Source organism: Anser brachyrhynchus, assembly GCF_964034855.1.
Source record: "Anser brachyrhynchus genome assembly, chromosome: 5".
Classification (NCBI taxonomy): domain Eukaryota; kingdom Metazoa; phylum Chordata; class Aves; order Anseriformes; family Anatidae; genus Anser; species Anser brachyrhynchus.
The window spans coordinates 65,328,019-65,347,502 of record NC_137699.1 but is presented as its reverse complement, the minus strand read 5'-3'; the positions used below and the strand labels follow the sequence as shown (position 1 = coordinate 65,347,502).

Sequence of the window (19,484 nt, the reverse complement as noted above, 5' to 3'; positions counted from 1 at the left end):
GCGGGGCGTTGCCGGGTGCGCGCCCCGAGCCGGGCCGCCCATGGGCGCCGCCGCCGCCGCCCGCCCGCGCCATGCAGCAGCCGCCGCGCGGCCCGGCGGGGGACGGCGCCCGGCGCCCGCGGGAGGGGGCGCGCGGGGAGGCCCCGCCGGGGAGGCGCCGCGGCGCCGCACGGCCCGCAGCCGGCCCCGAGCCCGGCCCGGAGCCCGGCTCCGATCCCAGCCCCGGCCCCTCGGCGGCGGATCCCGGCCCCGAGCCCGATCCCGGCCCCGATGCCGGCCCCGTCCCGTCCCGGCCGCTGCAGCCGCGGCCCCCTGAGGAGGCGGCGCCCCCCGGGGCGGCCCCGCTGCGCTTCGGGCTGCTGCCGGCGGAGCTGCACGGGCGGCTGCTGGAGCAGCGGGACTACCGCGGCCGCGCGCGGGCCGTGGAGGAGCTGAAGCGGCTGCTGGGGGCCGCCGAGCAGGGGGCGCTGGCCTCGGCGCCCGCCGGCAGCCTGCTGGGGCTGCTGGGCCTGCTGTGCGCGCTGCTGGACGACCCCAACTTCAGGGTGGTGCTGGGGGCGCTGCAGGCCGTCCGCCTGCTGGCCCTGCGCCTGGCCGCCCGCCTGCCCGCCTTCCTGGCGCCCCTCGTCGCGGCGGCCGCCAAGGTGCTGGGCGACGCCAAGCTGCCGATCCGGCGGGAGCACCGCCGCCTCCTCCTGCGCCTCATGGAGGCCGCCGGGCCCCGGCCCGTGCTGGGGCTGCTGCTGCGGCGGGAGCACCTGCGGCACCGGAACTCCAGGGTGCGCGAGGAGGTGGTGAACGTCTGCATCGCGGCCCTGCTCACCTACCCCGGCGAGGACCTGGACTTGGCCGAGCTGGCCTTCGGCCTGGCTCCGGCGCTGGTGGACGGCAAGCGCAGGGTCCGGCACGCCGCCCTGGAAGCCTTCGCGGCGCTGGCGGCGGCCATGGGCCCCGGCAACACCGCCCTTCTCTTCCGGGCCGTCGACGCGGTGGAACTGGAGGCCGATGGGGACGGGGTGATGCACGCCGTGCAGGCGCGGCTGGCCAGAAAGGCCCTGCCGAGGCTGGCGGAGGAAGGCTTCGTGGAGTACGCCGTGCCCCTGCCTTCGGCCGGCCACAGCAGGGCCTCCGGCTTGCCGCAGGGAGCGGACACGGACTGGCTGTTGGCGGGCGGCAGGACGCAGAGTGCACACAGTTACTGCGGGTACCACGCGAGGGACGCCCCGCAAACCTCCGGCTCGCCCGCTGACCAGGGAGTGAGTCCGAGAAGAGTCCTGAGCGCGGGTAAAGGGAAAAACAAACTGCCTTGGGAAAGCGAGCGCGCTGCAGACAAGGAGGGCGGCTCAGGAGGCATGATGACCTCCACGAAGGGCGTGGAGCAGGTACGTACTGCCTGCCCCCGGGCATCTTCATTCTGAGGGGTGTCCAGGGGAGCATTTGACAGTTTTCAAAGGTTTACTAAATGGCAGGTATTTCTGAGCTAGGCCTGACTCTGCTAATTTATGCTCAAGGATCTCTAGAGCTAAATACGCTTATCGGGAAAATCAATTCTGAGAACTTTGTATGTCAGACTTAGTGCTAGGAGGAACCAGACAGCTTGCCACTTACAGAAATACTTGGTTTTGAAATTAACCGGACTCAGCAAGGCACTTCTGGCAAGGCACTTCTTATGACCTGTTTCTGACAAAAGCCAGCAGAACCACAGGGAGTAAGGCTGGGGAGACCATTTCAGAGCTCTGCGTACTTGTGCATGGGAGCGCCCGGTGGCGTTCCGGGACGCAGAGCCGGACTGCGACCGAAGCTGGTGCCGTTTGGCAGCGTGCCTGTAATACAGCTCGCGGTCTGCCACTTGTGCCTGCAGCTCCTGCTCCTCCGGCTGAATCGACCAGGAAAAACGTAGGTGAGACCGAAACAGTAATTCTGACTGACCCAGGTTTTGGTTTTAACGCTTGCTGACCCTGTTGGCATCCGCACCTGGAAGGAACCTCTGAGAAACCGTTCAAGTCCCTTTTACTTGGGCAGCGGTTCTGCTCTGTGACATCTGGTTTCCGTATCCCCACGCGTAAGAGCTGGGGCGTGTGCTGTTTTCTTTAGCTGCACAGGTTTAATTCAGCATTACTGGGCCTCCAGCAGAGGAGTTGCTCTAGAATTACTTGAACTCTATCACTGAACAAGAGGCTCTTTTTGGAAATTGGAAGTTGGCATGAGTAGATGTCCTCGCTGCCATGTTTACGTATTCAGAATTTAATTCTTAGTTGCTTAGTAACTTGTTCCTGTCATGAATGAGATCATGAGCAGTGATAAACGTTGTTCCTGCGTGAAGGGCGAGCTTTAATGAAGTCCCTTAATGAAGGGATGTGAGCTAACATCATTGTACCGTAAAAACCTGGAAGGAGTGTATGTGTGTCGTTGGGTGCAGCGGGACCAAAAGCAAGCCGGCGCAGGCAGCACCTCTCCCGGCAGCAGCTCGCAGGGGCGGGAGGCTCGCTGCCCAGCTCAGCGCTCTCGAGCCCACGCTGGCTCCTGGGGAACGGGTCTGACCTTTTTAAATCTTTTTGCACGTGCGGTTGTATTTATCTGTGTAAACTGGGAGGAGTGCCCAAAGTTTCCACCCCTGGAGGGAGGAAGGGAGGGAGGGAAAGCGATTAATTTTTGTTTTGTGTTTTGCTGCGTACGTGAAGGACGTCAGGAATGGTGTGGGCTTGAGTTTGAGCGGGGAAGTAGCCACGTGTTCGAGGCTTCAGGCCAGGGCCGGTGAGGTGGTCTGTTTGCGGGGTAACATCCTCGACGCTGCTACAAGAAAACTTCTTAGACCCAGTGAATTTTTGTAGCCGTAGTGGGGTTTTCGTGGATGTACGCCCCATCCCGTACTGCCGGGATGGAAACCAGTCCAGCTGCCAGGGACCCGGAGTGCGAAGGGCGCACGTGGGGGGTTGGCTTTGTTCATAGCGTAGCTTCAAGGGGCAAGTCACCCGCACGGCGGGAAGCTCTCGGGTGAGAGGAGTCACCTCCGGTGTGCACAGCCGGACAGGAAAAAAACAAAGGTCTTCAGATCAGCTTCCCGAGTTTGGCAGCCACTGGGCTCCTCTCTTCTTCACCCCCAGATTTGTCTGTGTGACTGCAGATCTTTTTGTGCCGAGAGTTTCTTTTCTTTCCTCCTTGGAGAACTGTTTGTTCGGTTGTGGAACGTCATGCAAATACTTCAACGTAAAATTTACACCTTCCTTTTGGGGTCATCTTTATTCTTACATCCTTGTGTGCAACGCCGAATATTTCACCTTGTCCATCCCTACGAATAGATGTAGAACTTAACGTGGTGCCAGCTCGTTTTGCAGAATTAGACCTGAATCGGTTTCAGCCTTTCTTTGGTTTTTAAACTCTAACCAAGGAACTGCTCGTGAACGTCAGTGCAGGTTACTGTCCTGAGCCTGTGTTCCTCTGCTGCGTGTCGGGGTCTTAAGCCATGAGATTAACCACTCTCACTTTGCTTTCGCTGCTGCCGTGTAGTAGGAGGAAACACAAGTACTTCTGCAGGGAGGAAATGTTGTTTGTCCTGTACCGTATTTATTCCTTTTTAATGAGGTGGGGTTTTTGCATCTAATGACTTTTTCTAAGACATCCTGTGCCTCTTACGGATGCTGTTTGTTCTTGTCTCTTCCCTCTGCTTTCTGACTTGCTCTGTTTGCTTCTCACTTCCATTTTATGTTGTTTTCTTACATATTTAAGTTGGTAGAAAGCAGATCGATAACTGTGAGGTGTCAGAATTTGAAGACTTCATCTGTTGCCCTCTGCCAAAGGAAACATGTTAGTGCTGCTTTGGCACTTACTTGAAAGACGCCTGAATAACCAGAACCCTCCAGTTAACCTGAATTCCTTTTACATTGAAGTGTAACTCCTCTCCACATAGCTTTGTGCTTGCATGCAGGTAAGTACTGACAAGAATAATGGTTGATGTCGTGTTTGATAGCATTGGGAAGTTGCCACTTTTGACTTGGACGTAAAGGAACATGCTGCCGAATCGCAGCCTTACCAGCTTGCTTTCGAGGCAGCGGTTCACCTGGAGTCAAAAACGTCAGGGTGTTGTTCCTGGAGTTCCGGAAATCAATGCAGTGCCGCAGCTAACGTTCTGCATTCAGCGGAAAAACTGAAAAACTTGGTTCAGTCCCTGTGAAAATGCAAACTGCTTCTTTGCCAGCAGACAGGTAGAAGAGTGTACAACCGGCAGGCTTCTGGTTTTACAATTACCCTTCAACGGGCTTGTGGGAGCTGTGATGTTAAAAAATTTTCAGTGGATTAACGGCTGCCCGCCTGCAAAGCTCTTCCAAGACACTCTAAGACAAATGTGAGCAGAACGTGGCTCAAGGAGTAGCTTTGCTTCTCTGTACTGTCCTGTGCCAGCTCAGCCTGAGGAGGCTGCCTTAACCGTCATGCAGCTCTCTCCAGTAGCAGTTGTTTGAGTGGTGCTGGCGGCACCTGCCTGCCCCTCAGAAGTACTGGTGGCGCGCAGATTGTCAAGTTCTAGGATTCCCTCGTACCCTGACACCTGTGCAGAGAAGGTCTGGCTGTAACGGTGCGCCTCTGAAAGGGACAGGCATGATTTGACGTAGCTGCCGCATCTTCGCCCTCTGCGCGGAGACAGCGAACGGCCTTGTTTGCAGACGAGTTCTGTGAGGGAGGCTTTTTGTTCGAAGGTTAACCAGATGCTGGTCTTCGTCCTGCGTAAGGGGGAAAAACAGAGTGGGGATCCATTGTAGTTACCTACACCGTAATTGCTTAAGCAGCCCCATTGTCAATGGAGAAGGTGCAATGAGTAGAATCTGGAGGGCTGTCTTTGTGGCCAAGGACTTAACTTAAGACGACATGAACTGTTTTCAAAACTTTATTGAGTCCCAATGGCTAAATCTCCATTTACTGCGACGGAAGCTTAAGCAGCGCAGTGGTTTGAGTACTGCGATACTTCTCTGATCGCTGCAGGCTGACAGCTTTGTTTCCCTGTCTTCACATCCCGATCATTTACCAATCTTACCCTGCTGTTAATCTGTCTGAACAGATTGTGAAACTCTCCAGGGCAGGGGATTGTCATCCGATCTGGCTTTCTGGTATTTTCCTACAATATTTGCTGGCTTCTTGACGGTGCTTGTTTATTTACGCCCGTGCCACAAAATGACGTTTATCCCATGGCATGTCTCTCTCCGTTACAAATAGGTGAGCTGTGTTTTCACTTAAGACACACTGGGACTAGCGAACTTGGACAGTGTTTCCTGTACTTGAAGGTTTTTCTTGTTAACGGAAAGAGATTGCAAAAGCTGTATAAATAAAGTTCTTTACCCCAGGGCATTTAACAAGCAAAGAGATAGAAAGGCAGCCCCGTGTCTCTTCATTACTGCCTGCTTTTAGTAGGGTATGTCATGCATAAAACGTGCGTACTTGACTTGTTCAAGTAAATGTAAAAAAAAAAATTAATTATTAATTCAGACATTCCTTTGAGATGAATTTGTTTAAAAATTAACTTTTAGAGTCATTCTGTGGCTGAAAGAATGCATGAAATTAGCTTAATCTTTAAAGCTGTTTTTCTACTTGTATTTTTAAAGTCAGGTGACGCAGCGATTGTCCAAGGCCGCGTCTAGACTTTGCTGATCAGATAAGATAGGGAGTTAAATGTGTAGGTTAATGTGTACTGGAACTGTAAGGTAGATAAAGCACGTTGCCTCTGAGGCTGTGTCTGAATGCGGCTTCTGTGGGTGATGTTAAATGGGTTTGTGGATGAAACGCTTCCCTGTAACCTCGGAAGTGCTCTGGAAGTGTGTTTGTTTCATACCCACTGCGAACTTGGGGGTGTCAGCGATGCTGGCAGGATTCACACAGACAACCTGACTGCGGTCTGCTGCCCACACAACCCCGTAGGGCTTGCAGCTCTCCTGCACGTGTCTGCACCGTGCTGAGCCGAGGTGTGAGCGCAGGAACACGCGGCCGCCTGTCGGGATCGCCAGCCGCAGGTACCACGAGCTAGTGGGATTAGTTCAGTGCCAGAGGTGCAAGAGCAGGGCTCCTCTCAGTTTGCTGAGTTTGCACGAGACTGCAGTTGTGTGCAGCCTTACAGGCCCGCTAGCGAGCAGCTCGGGAGCCGCAGACGCTTCAGCTGCCGGCACCTCAGCCTCAGGGAATGCCCTGGTTCTGCGCCAGGAGGTGAGCCTTCTCCCGGCCTGTGACGGAACAGCACAGCAAAATGTGATAGCTGAATGCCGCAGGGCCTTCCTGGGGAAGGCAGCCCCTCCGGCTGTCCCTTTGGGAGCCACAGAGTGCCACCAAAGGCCCGAGGGAAGAGGCTGGGTGGTCACCCAGGGTGGTGCGGCCGCCTCGCTGCGACTCCGGCAGGCACAGAGCTGTGCCGGGAGCTGTGCCGCACTGGTAACATCGCCCAGCAGTGCCTGGCCGTGGGGTGCACTTACAGGACGTGGCACTGCTGGGGGACACGCCACAGCGCTGTGAAAAAGGGCATTAAATAAAACATTTATACCAGCCTGCTTTATCTGTGAGTCTTGTTACTTGACAGCTGGTGTGCTGTGGCCGCACAGCCTGACTTCACGCCGTGGCGCTCTATGTGGTGGAACGTAAGGCTTACAGCCTAGTAGCTGCTCCTACAACCTCAGCTTTTCGTTTTCCTTTCTGAGAGCAAAACCCAAATTCATCAAATGAAGCATAATTACCTGTGTTTCTGTTTCTCATTCTTGGCAGCTGCACACATCTGTCGCAGCTGCGGGCCAGACTGGGCCCTTCAACTCTGCCCGCTTCTAAACCCAAATTTTAGGAGGCCCCTGACCTCCTAGTCCTTAGGTTGGGCAGAGGTAATTGCTGGCACCACGCAGCTCACGCAGCAGGCTGAAGCTTCTCTGGTTCCTAGCTAAATCAATAAAGTTGTATCTGTTTTGTTTTTGTTTTTAGCACCTCTAAGTTTAGATTCTGAAGCGTATACCTACAGGAGCCCTGTAACAGCACCACTGGAGCCCTTTGCTTGCTAGAGATGGGAAATAGTTGGCAAAACAGGGTGGTAGTAAAGAGCTTAGCCTCGTGAATTATTTCCTTTGTACTTCAGAAGGGTCCTGTTCATTTCTAATGGTGAGCAGGCAGAGCCAGGCTTGGGATGAGGAATGTTATCTGTACATTCAGTGGTTAAAGTTCTCTGGATCTGTCAAAGTGAATATTCTCTTTCTGGAGACACCGATGTATTATGTCTGCTCCAATTCCTTGGTCTTCGGAAGATGTGAACAGTTCCAGTCTGAAGCAAACCAGATCCCATTCTGAAGGAAATGTTTAGGTTGTTTTCTGTAGGGCTCAGCATGATCTACTTACTGGTCTTCTGGGTGCTGGCTTTCAGAAATTGAAATTAACCAAATGTATCCAAACATGTTACATTCGCAAATGGTTTCCCAGCTTGTCATGCCATTCCTGAGAGGTCACACACATGAGGTCAGGATGGCGTTGGCAATCCCTCTATTCCCTTTTAAACTCTAATCTTTTATAATCCCAGTTTAAGCAAATTATCAGAACAGAAACACTCTTGACAGTTCTAGGTACGAAAGTGCTATTTAAAAGACTAAATGCTACTGCCCTGCTGACAGCAGGAATTAAAACTAGTTGCCCCAGATAAGCTAACGCTGCGCTGGGAGTTCCTCAGCGGTGTCTGGTAGGTGCGTGTTCCCGTTTGCCCTGCAGACTGAGTGTGCTGCATGTAATACGGAATTACTGCAGGATAAAAGCTGCCTTGCAGTTTTTCCCTGTAAAAACTATCTGCTATCCAAATAATATATCTAAATAATATCTAAGATACCTAAAAAATATCTGCTGTGGGTCACTGCACCCACAGCTGACAGCAGTGCCCTTGGGTGGAGCAGCAACAGCATTTGAACATTTTGCTGAAGTTTTAAGCCTTGGTATAAACCGTCCGTGAGCTCTTTTCGTGTAGCTTCACAGTTTGGCTGTACATGTGGAATTTTGTCTGAGGTGTCAGTCTCTGGGAGATGAGCCGTGATTTTTCTGGAGGCTGGGAGAGTGTTTTGGGGAAGCGCTGCTGTGTGTTCGTGCTAATGTTAACGCATGCCTGGGTGTGTGGTGTTGGTGGCTGCTGGTATCCGACCAGGTGGGCCTTTCGTCTCGCCCCGTACAGCTGCTCAACAGACAGGGGACCGGGGGACCGGCCGCTTGGCAGTGCTGGGCCTTCTGCTGGGCGGGTTCAAATATTTTCCGACAGCGGTGGTCCGAGTGGAAATTAAATCCTTCCCGACCAAAGTGATTCTGAGTTCGTCTCCTCTTTTGTCCCGACTTGTGCTAACCTGAAGCAAATCACTTAGCCCACGTGGCCGCTGTGTCTCGCTGTCAAAGTAAAACTGGTGCCCTTCAGCAGACCCAGCTGACAAAAGGACAGCGCAGCGTCGAGTGTTACCGTTCCTCTCGCTGTGATTGTCCTCAGCGTACGTCCAGCTGTCAGAACTTCTTTCTTGTCCTCTCCGAAGCTTCACGTTTCGGGCTCTGGTCTCACTAAGGCACGTCCCACCGGCTGCGTTCTGGCTGCGCTCTCCCATTGAAAGCGGGGTCCAGACCGATCAGTTTTTGTGTCTCGGCTGCTGAAGCCTTCCCTCACTGCAAGCTTTAAACTGAGCTTTTAGTTCACTGAGCATTTCACGTCAGAGTCTGATCTCAGAAACCCAATTAAAAAGCAAGGTCCTGCGTAAGCACTGTCTTTGAGGGAGGAAGGTGTATAAAAAGTTTTGAGCTTCTGAGCATTTTGGTGGGGTTGCCTAACACGTGCCAGACCAGGGACCCCGAGTCGCTGTGCCGATGGCCCTGGAGCACACGCAGAGCAGCGCGTACCAGTAGGTCAGGGCATGCCATTTTGTCACCAAGACCGGATTTTTGCCGTGTTTGCTAACCGCAAAGATCCCCCAGGAACAGCGATGCGGTGTGAGCTGGAGGGTGGTGTCCCTGCGGCCGTGCGCCTTGGCAGCCGGCGCGGAGATGAACAGCTGGGCCTTTGTGAGCCGGTCGGGTTTTTAAAGAGCAGACTGGAAATACAGCCAAATCGCTGCTTTGCTTATTTATTTACTGCTAACAGGTACCACGTCTGAGTTATTTCTTCCGTTTTTAAGGGAGGAGGCACTACGAGAGGGAGCAGAATTAGAAATAAGTAACCTAAAAGTTGGAGTTGTGGAGGCTGTGTTTTCCAGAGGAGTCTCATCGGTAGGGGATGGAGATTTGATTTCTTCTGGCTTTTATGTGATTTTGTTGAAATTCAGAGACTTTTGTCCACGTTCCATCACCATAAAAATTCTATTCTTAGGATATTGTGTGACAAAGTAAGTGCTGTAATCACGTAAAAACAGTTAGAGCACGCTCACAGCCATGCTGTGTGCATGTCATCACCCTGCCTCTTCAAGTGTTACACCTGGCCCTGTTTTACTTTGTCATGCTTTTGAGAAACCCCATGGAAATATTAAACACATTATCAGATTAAGCCCCATCAGAGATGAAATTCGAACGCCTAGCTGCTGTTGAGCTGACTAAGCCATTTAACTCTCGGGACGCGGTGACCCGGTCAGCTCCCCGGGGTCCCCCAGCGTGCCTGCAGCGCTCGCAGCTGATGGGCCCTCCGATGGGCCTGACAGGGCCCCGCGGGGTGCTGGCGGCCCTGTGGGGTGTGGGTGGCCCCATGGGGTGCGGGCGGCCCCGCGGGGTGCTGGCGGCCCTGCTGGCCCTGTCAGGAGCCCTTCCACAGGGCAGGTTCATGGGACACTGCAGCGCGGGCAGGTGGCGGGGCCAGGCTGCGGAGCGAGGACTTAGGGGCTCGTCGGCAGTCACAGTTTCATAGGGCGAGAGCTTGCGTTGAGTCCCCGGTTTCAGAAACCATCTTTAGGGTGAACTGAGACCTTCAGTAAAATCTAAAAAGAGCACTTCTTTTTTTTTTAAGTGAATGTACTACGTGTACGTTAGACTGTAACGTCTCTGTTCACACCGAGGGAATATTGAGTGGGGCTTTTAGGCGTGCCGTGACGCTGTTCTGTCTGGTCCTGAATAAACACTTACATTTCGGTTCAGATTTCTGGCCTGACCTCTGTGTGGAGCCTTGGCTGCGAAAGGGGAGAACGGAGTTAATATAGCCTGGAAATGATTTTGATTACCGATTTTAATAATTAAATCAGAGAACAAGAAACCTCCAAAGCTTGATCTTTTCTTTCCTAAGTGTATTATTCAGAGTTTTCCTTTAACTATGATTGGTTCTGATTGCAAGGTGCTGATATTATGAAATGCAGCCTTCAGACTGAACCTGAAGCATGCTTTCCTCACAACTCAGACAGACATTGCCTATTTAAAAAGTTACATAGCTTAATGTAAATCAAAATGTTAATATTTATTTTGTTAACTCTCTGTTTACCTTTTTTTTTCTTGAATGTGAAGTGTCAACCTGTATTAGAGTGACAACTGGAAACTGACTAAAGGCTTTCAAACACTTAAAGTATTGGGTAGCTGGGAAAATCAAATGTTCATCCAAATGTTTTGCATTTAAAACTTAACTACCTTGTGTTGACAGAGGAACCCTTGGTAGTTTGTATTGCTGAGCCATGGGGTCAAGGCTGACTTCTAAGTTTTATAAACAATTCTGCCAGCCTTTGTGCGCGGGTAACCTGAAGTTTTGAGCTGTTGACTTGGCCATGCTGCAGCAAAGCTTTGCGTTTGCTTTCATGACAGTGAGAGGCTTTGTATCTCATTTTTTTTTATCTTTTAATAAAGGGTTAGGTGGGACTGTTTAATGTGTGAAGACAGAATTGGACACTTTTTTTTTTTTAAACTTAGGTAACGTTTTGGATTTAGGTGATTGTTTCTCACTCTTCTTTTTCCGTTTTATTTTGCTGTCATTGTCTCTGTGTGCGTAGCGTACATTTTTGGTATAGACTTATTTTTGTAAATCCTAACCAGCAGGTCTGGATGGACGCTTCCACCAGGTTCACAGCTTGCAGTATTCAGGTGCAGCGCAGTACACATGGCTGTAGCTCAGACAGTCTTTTGCCATCTGGGCTACGTCTGTCACTGACCTGCTTTGCCTCGGAAACGGGGCCTCAAGCCGCACATAACCAGCAGCTGAGGCTCTGAAGCCGTGCGTTTAGCCTCGGGGTGCCCGGCCTGAGCACCAGGGCCGCGGGCCGCCCGAGCTGGGCGCAGGGGATCGGGGTGGCCTTCGGCACGCGGCCTGCGCCCCTCAGCAGCGCGTGCCGGGCAGCAGGGCCGGGCGGCAGGGCCGTGCTGGCACCCGAGGGGCCTTCTGCCCAGGGGCTCTCATTTTGGCCCCTTCTGCCCGGGGGCTCTCATTTCGGCCCCTTCTGGGGCCACAGCCCCCAGCCGAGCAGGAGCGAGCGGGGGGCTCTGCTCCAGGGGTGGTGGTAGCAGTTCTGTTCGTAAAGCAAAGAGCCAAGCGTCCTGTTCACACGCACCTTTGTTTCTTTATTTTCCTTTCTCCCGCAGTTCTCTCCATCCAATGACTTTCTTCATTCTCCAAAGTTAAGGCCCTCTCAAGGAATGCCAGTCAGTGAGGAGTTATTTTTTAGTAGAAAAAGGCCGCCGAGGAATTTGTTTCAGAATAGTATAGATTTTAACTCTGAGCATTCTTCCGTTTGTGCTGGTAAGTATTGACAGAGATGCATGTTTGATCTGCCATTTATGAAACGGATTTATAAGAACCTGAGCATAAATTTATAGCTTCATGATATGGTTAATCATCTGCTGATTATTGGGTTTGTTATTTATTTTCATTTACTCTGAAGATTTGAGTAACAGGCACAGGGCTCTGCCTCCAGCTGCAGCACGCTGCAGAAGTCCCAGTCGTGCTCCTGAAGCGCGCTGCACCTGCAAGCAGCCGTGCTGTGCACACAGATCTGCTCTGGATTAGATGGCTCCAGTCGAGTTTATGGGCCAGCCTCTTTTGCAGGTAGCGCTGTGTTATTTCACAGTGAGATCAGACAGCAATAGCGTGGTTTTGTGACCAGACGAGCTGAACAAGAGGGCTCGGGATATACCTGAAATGCAGAGCTTCCCGCTGCTCTTGCAAAATTAGGAAAAAGAAGTGTCATGTAGATCAGCAACAAAGTAATTCAGCCATTTTTTTTTCACGCTGTAAAATACAATTTGAATCACAGATAAAGAAGAAATCACAAAGAGAGAATTTTACTGACTTTTCAGCAAGAATACACTGTTGGCTAGAATAGCACTTCTCAAGAATCAGTTGACAGTGACTGCAGGTTATTAAACACCAAACCCTAAACCAGACAACATGTTCGGAAGGTCATACTTACGTGTGGTAGGCTCTTCAGAAGACCTGAACCATTCATATCTAACATAGATTTACTTTTTTGTTGTTTTGTTTTTTCGATTGTGTAAACAGCTACAGTAGAAAGCTGTCTGAAGAGTGAGCTTTGAAGATTGTTTTAAAGGATGTGAAATGTCATGGTATTGAAAGACAGCTCTGTAGAAGACTGTAGGTGTAGTGCTACACTTAATTCATGCGTAGCAGTGATTTGTATTTTGATAGCCGAAAGGCATATGAAGAGACTGGGCAAGACCAGACCTGATCTATTCTCTTCCCTTGGCAGGAGGTTATGTGCCCAGCGTTGTTTGAGGAGCACTGACATGTGGAATGCAAAGTTCACTCACTTGTTATGCAAGGGGTGATACCACACTAAAGAAATTCACTGTATTTTGGGGGTTTAAGGTGTTGCCCTCCTTCTATTGTCATATATTTAAAGAGGTGATTGTTCTGTGTTTTTTGTTTGTTTGTGAGCCCCTCCAGCTCTCACAGTTGGAAGAGTGCCCTGCAGAACAGCCAGCCATTTTTCTCGTTTGTGCCTACGAGCAGTGTTATGGGGTAGCTTAGAAACTTCTCAATTCAGAACTTAGTGACTAGTTAGGTTTTACACTGCAAGTTAGACAGTGTCTTCCTTCCCTGTTACATATTGTTGTATATGTTTTGTTAAACACTGTATGTAAAGTATTTATCTAGTTATTTGTGTTTTTCTTTTGAAAGGTGCTATGGGCTCTCATCAGCCGCATATTTCAGGGAAATGTGGAACACTTGGATGCACACAGACACATGGGAAGAGTGGTAGTGTGGACTCTGATTTACAGTTTTTAGGATTAAATAACTGTCAGCAAGACAAAGGTATATGGATTTTAACTGTATCATAAGTCAGTGCATGTCACTTTGGAAATGTCTCTTCTGTGCTGCCTTAAATAAAAACGGGTATCAAAATGTTGTACTGTCCCTATGCAAACACATTTGTGCCTTACTCCTGTTTAGTGGTTTTCATTTGTGGTTATTTGCAACCCTTTGATACCTGACTGTGTCACAGTGCTATATAAAATGTGGTACTGTAACAGAAACTGAACTTTTTCGGAAAATTTATGGTTTTTTTTTTTTTTTTTTTTTAAGTTCTGCTAATAGCATAGATCAGATCAGTCCAGCCTGCTGAACAACAAAGGCCAGGTCTGAGCCTGGCCCCTCTGACACGAGTCAGTGTTCCTCTTTCGGTCCTCTGTAAGGCATGCAGGGCAGCAGAGGTTGGTGGCTGGAAGTGTCTTGGTAGGAGTGAGCACAGTCGGCTTAGTTCCGCTGGGTGCAGCAGGGACACCATGTTGGTACACGCAGAGCGTTTGGTTCTCATTGTCATTGCTCTGCTTGCCCCTGAAGCCCACAAGCAGCTGACACCTGGCTGGCGGTCTCTGTACAGTTTTTACTAGGCAGGTTTCCAGGGCACCGCCACGTCAGGCGATTTTTGCTGCTAGTTTCAAAAGTGTGCCTTAACCCTGCAGGTGTAGGCTGGGGTAAGTCAGGACCTGCAGCATGCAGAAAATTGGCTGTTCCTAAGTTGTAATAACAGTAAAATGACCAGGTGAGTGTTTAGTGAAGGAATAAACTCCCTGTCCGGAGGAATGGATGGCAGAGGTACCAAATTGTGGACAAAGCTGCTCGGAGGGGTCCAGCTGGCTCCGGCTGTTGGACGAGTGACAGGCTGACAGCCTTCTTGCAAGATGTGCAGGAACTTCATTCGCTGAGTGTGCTTCTCACCACTTATGGGCTCTGCATACTGTGTTCTGCTAATGGAAAGACAGGAGAAAATTTCTGTACGCTGCTTGCCTCTAACTACAAGGCCGATCTTCTGTTCTCTTCCCCTCGGTCTTCAGAAGGCTGTCAAGTACTTTGACCATACTTGCTGATTTACTCTCTGCAAACAGATTCTGTGCCAGCAATTCTTGTTACCTGAGCCTTTCTCCAGCAGCACCACCCACACCGGACTTGGTTTTCTCGGTGTCACTGCCCTGGGACAGCCAGGGAGTGCTGGGATGCTGCAGCCTGGGAAAGCAGCAGGCACAGAAGACAGAGACCTTGGAGCTATCTGATTGTAACTGACATGTTTGTGCTGTAGCAATAACTAAAGGCGTAACTGAATGGTCTTCTTTGGAGTGGTGCAGATCATTAATAGGTTCCCCAAACCAACCTCACCGTCACTTGTTCTCACTCTCGGGCTGTGCTTCCCCATTCTTGTGCCAATGGAGTTGTTTGTGGGGCTGTACTCTTGGCGAGGTTGCTGGAATCGTCCAGCTTAAAATGAGCTTTCCAGAAGCTGTCAGGAACGTTGTTAAAACTTGTTCTCTTACTCACTTGCCATGGGTAAAAGCATGAGTGTATGTGGGGAACAGTTCTCTTCCTGATATTTTTGAGGTCAGTATTTGCATTTCATGGAAAAGAATTAGAACAGTCTTGTTCTAAATCTATCTTCATCTTTCCATTTTTGATCTACCAATTTCTAGGAAATGTAATTTTGGGGTTTTATTTTAAAGGAAGTAACATTTATAACATTTGTGTTTATTTGTGCTCTTGTATCGCTGAATTTTGAAAGTTGTGTTTGTAAATGTTATGCAATGCAGACGTGGAATACAGAGCAGCAAGCAGCAGAGCTGTGTTCTATCTACTTGAATGATTCTTTTTTAAAAATACAATTCTTAAAACATGTCTGCAAAACAGCTTAGGTTCAAACTTGGTTGATCAAATGCACAAAAAAGGAAATTGATATTTTGAGGGAGGATGCAATCTGCAGCATGAAGTTAGCTGATTTTTACATGACTGCTTGGGTAAAATGCTGACTTTCAAGTTTGATTGTGCAGAGAGTGTATTATTTCATTATAAATTATTATTGTAACATCTGTCAAAGAGGGTAATTACCTCAAATACCATTCTCATTTTCTTTGCTCAGTCTGTGCCAGCCTAAATTTTTCCAGCAAGACCCAGAGAAGTTTTTGCAATCAAGCAGAACATACGTTGTCCTTCCAAGGTCCTAATGCGAGCCAGGGGGCCTTCATTCTGCCGTCCTACCCTCTGTCATCACCCAGGACCAGCCCCAAGCACGTCTCCCCGCCAGCTGACTCTCCGAAAAAGTCACAAGATAATACCATGAACTTCTCAAACTCCTGGCCTCTTAAAAGCTTTGAAGGACTGCCGAAGCCTAGTTCTCAGAAGCACCTTCGTAGTCAAAAGTCCGGAGACAATACAGGTAGGAATGTTGTCAATATACTGAGAATCGACTGCAGGTTTGCATGTTGAGTGACTTCAAGCAGTAGTCAGAAAGCCTGCAGTGCCAGGTAAATTGGGACTCATGCAACGCCCCGATTGTAATTAGAAGTGTGTGGCTTTTATACCTGCTCTAGTCTAGTCATATCACTGGAGGCTTCTTTTTAAAAGCAGCGTCTTTGCATATTGGTAGTTTGAAGTACTGAAATGTTTCATTCCTTTTGCCTTTTAAATATGTGGGATAAAAAACATGCAGCAGCTGTGCTTTCCCTATTAGGAAACCAGGAGTATTCCTGTTCACTGACATCATCAGTGAAAAGTTTACCATCAAACTAAAAGAAAAACAGATCCCAAAATGTAGCACTTTTAAGGGAAACCCATACAGGAAGGCCTGCTACTTTTAATGCTCAGAATAACACATGTACAAGAAAATATTGCTCACTGCATTTTGCCTTTTTACCTCTTTATTTGCATTTGGGAACTGATGTGTCAAATTTCTGGTACTCAGAATAGCTCTTTAAATTCTGGTTACAAACAGCTACATCTCCAGCTAGTGGAGTCTATGCTGATTTCATCCCAGTTTACACTGACAGTTGATGGCACAGGATGCTGTTTATGGTCTGATTTCTTCCGTCTTTGAAGACCTCATGTACACATCAGTTAACCTGAAATAGTTTTAAGCTTATTTAGTCACAAGTACTTAAATAATTTAGCTGATTAGAGCAATGTTGACAGTTTTTCAAATTTGAATGGTATAAAAATAAGTTGGACAAGGAATCAGTATTTAGTTTGTGTGAGAAATTTATTTTCGTGTGTGTATGTGTGTACATATTCATACACGTGAATACAAGTATACATGCATACGTGAAGGGGGTTCAGTGACATCAGGTTTTAAATAAAAGAAAGTACTTTTTTAATGCTCATTGTGGAACTGATGACTGCAGGCTGCTGTAGAAGCCAAAACTAAGAATTTCTTGGTAAAGAAAGTGGACATACGAACCAGGACAGCATGTCAGCTAGTGTCCAGCCTCTGCATGTCCCTAAATCCTGTCCAAATACTCCCAGGCGTCCATTTCTCACCTTGTTAGGGGACAAGCTTGTTGTCTGACTCATAAGGCTGTTTGTGTGTTCTTGTTGTAAAAATTTGCACACACTCAGCTAAACTGAATGTTCTTGAAATGTATTTATAATAGTAAATTCAATTAAGTGCATTAGCATATTTTTTAACGTAGCTCACCTCATTTTCAAAGGGGTTTCCCTGTACCACAAAGAAATGAGGCATGAAGTTTATTCTGGTCAGTGCTGTGTTCCTGCCGTCTCTCCAGAGGACTGACGCCCGGTTCTGTCTTATCCAGGGGACAATTTGCAGGAGAAACACTCCCCTCTGCAGCTGAAGCCCACCTTGGTGAGACATCCAGCTTCCCGCCGAGGCCTCAATGGGACCAGACCCGTCCCCCCCATACCGCGGCTCGCCAGCCCGCTGCCCGATAAGATTGAGTTAAGTGTGACAAAGTGGAAGAACGAAGAGTGTGAGGACGTGTGGGTGAATGAAGGGGGCAGGAAGCTTGCAGCTGATCTTTCAGAGCTAACTCTTGATGGCGAGGAAGTGGACCAAGAAGAGGTTTGTTTAAATGTGTTTTAACACACTTTTCCAACTGATAGATTATAAACTTAAAAAAACAAACAAACAAAAAAAAACAAGTGCCAGAAAATAATAAACATTTCTGAATTAAATTTTTGACACTATGATCAGTGCAGGTCTTCAGTGGGACACTGTTGAGTGTTCAGCAGACACTAACTAAAGCCCAACACCTAAAGGCCACTAACTAAAGCCCCTGGTACTTTAAAGTACCAACACTGAAGCCCAAGTCCTGTCTTTGTTCCAGGCATCTTAATTTCACTTCTTTTCCTCAGAGCCAGATCATAACGCTTTCAGTTAGTGTAGCACTGAGACAGAACTGCAGGCCTTCGTACAGCTTTTGTTCTCATTATCTTGACTTAATTTTAAATTTCACCTCAGCTTTAAATAATAATCCTTTCATCTGTTAGAACTAAAAACTTCATTGCTGGAGGGTTCTTTGGGCTTGGAGTTTCCTCAGCCTCCTGGCTTGGTTAAGTGGGCTGTCTTTGGTACTCAGCATGTACCAGCTCTCTTAGAATTCAGTTATTTTTTCCTGGTGTAAAATGAGAAAAACTGATGCGAAGCAGGATGGATGTGATGCCGCCTGCACCTGTTTTATATAGCACAGACGCATTTGGCATTAGGCTCCAAAGGTCCCCCTGTAAGAGGAAATCCGCTAGTAGTAATTTGTGCCCAACGTGTATTCAGTGGCAGTGTTCTGAGTGTGCCAGTCAAGTGGTGACTTAGTAAATACGTGAGATATTTAATACCTTCAAAAATCTTTTCCTTACATGGCCCATGAGCCTTGTCAAAGAGACTCATCCCCACATTTCCCTTTACTGGTCCGTTAAATAATCTGCAGTGAGCGGAGCTGTGTCCCGCACCGCTGTTCCCCAGCCCCGTGGGCTGCCCAGTGATCCCCTCGTGTAGGCAGGGAGCCTGTGCTGAGTCCTGCCGCTGTGCCCGGTACTGCTCAGGCATCCTGTAGCTCCCTCTGCTGCTCGGGTGTCTGATGTTTGAAAAATACTAAATCTTGTGAAGTAAAACAATGACAGGGATCTTTACAATGCCGCATAACGTACCTAAATGTTCAGTCACATTGCCCGCTAGGGCCACGTGCAGTGAACTACCATGGACTTGAATTGACATTCAGAACCACACTTCTTTTTTGCTTCAAAAAGCTTTTTACCTATGCAGTGATTAAAAGCTTTTTTTTTTTTTAATCCCATTTAGATGCAAAGTTCACTTAGATCTCTACGAAATAGCGCAGCTAAGAAGAGGGCAAAGCTAAGCAGCAACATTTCAGATCTTGAAAGTCCTGATTCTGCTCTTAAACTTGACCTGTCTGGGGATTCCCCTTCCCATGCTTCCTCGCCAAGTGTGGGCTCCTGTAGCGAAAGCGGAGTTTACAGCCAGGAGTCTTTGACATCTCCTATATCCACGGTTCCTCAGAGAAAGAGAATAATGTGAGTGGAACTTGTATGTTAACTCTGCTTTGAAATTCTCACACAGTCTCTGCTGGTGTTAGTTAAATATTAACAGGGGTGAAATCTGTAATTCATTTTTTATATGAGACTGCTTTGCTTAATAGCTTGATTTTTATCTGCGAATTACTTTTCTACCTAAAAATGCATTGCTTTATACAATAACTGGTTAATTATATTATTCTGGTTCGCACTGGCTTTTAATTTTAAAGAGTTGCATGGTGCAGTCATAGTAACACACTGCAGTTGGTAAAGTCCTGGCAGTGGTAGTAAATATTTTATTAAGACTTCAGCCTGCCATAGAAGTTATGTGAACCATAGCCTAAACAAACGAGTAAGAAGGAGAATGAGTTAAGAGGACGGATAAAGTTTGCTTGTTGCAGCCTGGACGTTGAAGCAGGAATATTGTTGTTGCTTTGTTTTGTTTTGTTTTGGTTTTGTTTTTCAATAAGAGGAAAACTGTGTAGGTTTTTCTTGTTATTGCAAATCATGAACTGTTTCCATTTTATAAACTATTTTACAATGAAATAAAAAAGTCTGAGAAACTTCTCAAAGTCTGCAGTACAGATTCCCCCTTTCTGCTCTAGGATCCCATGATAAAGCTACTTGTAGCTCTGATCTTAAGATACGTTTTATTTTTGTGAATAGGATAGGAAAAGGAGGATATATAAAACAGAAATTAAAAAAAAAAAAGAGGGTATATAAACCATAAAGATTATTGAGATGGAGGCAGACTGGAATGATTCAGAATCTGAGGGTTTTTACAGCTGTG

At 48.4% G+C, this 19,484-nt stretch overlaps 1 protein-coding gene across 2 annotated transcripts in view; it reads left to right on the top strand.

Moving 5' to 3' along the window:
• Window positions 1-56: 56 nt before the first annotated feature.
• Window positions 57-19,484, top strand: part of TOGARAM1 (TOG array regulator of axonemal microtubules 1) — a 43,400-nt gene continuing 23,972 nt past the window's right edge. For both annotated transcript variants that reach the window (XM_080594123.1, XM_080594124.1), the window contains exons 1-6: window positions 57-1,382; window positions 11,512-11,668; window positions 13,067-13,201; window positions 15,294-15,590; window positions 16,963-17,228; window positions 18,462-18,694. In XM_080594123.1, coding sequence (XP_080450249.1) covers window positions 72-1,382; window positions 11,512-11,668; window positions 13,067-13,201; window positions 15,294-15,590; window positions 16,963-17,228; window positions 18,462-18,694 — 2,399 coding nt within the window. In that variant the 5' untranslated portion in view covers window positions 57-71. The remainder of the gene's footprint in view (window positions 1,383-11,511; window positions 11,669-13,066; window positions 13,202-15,293; window positions 15,591-16,962; window positions 17,229-18,461; window positions 18,695-19,484) is intronic.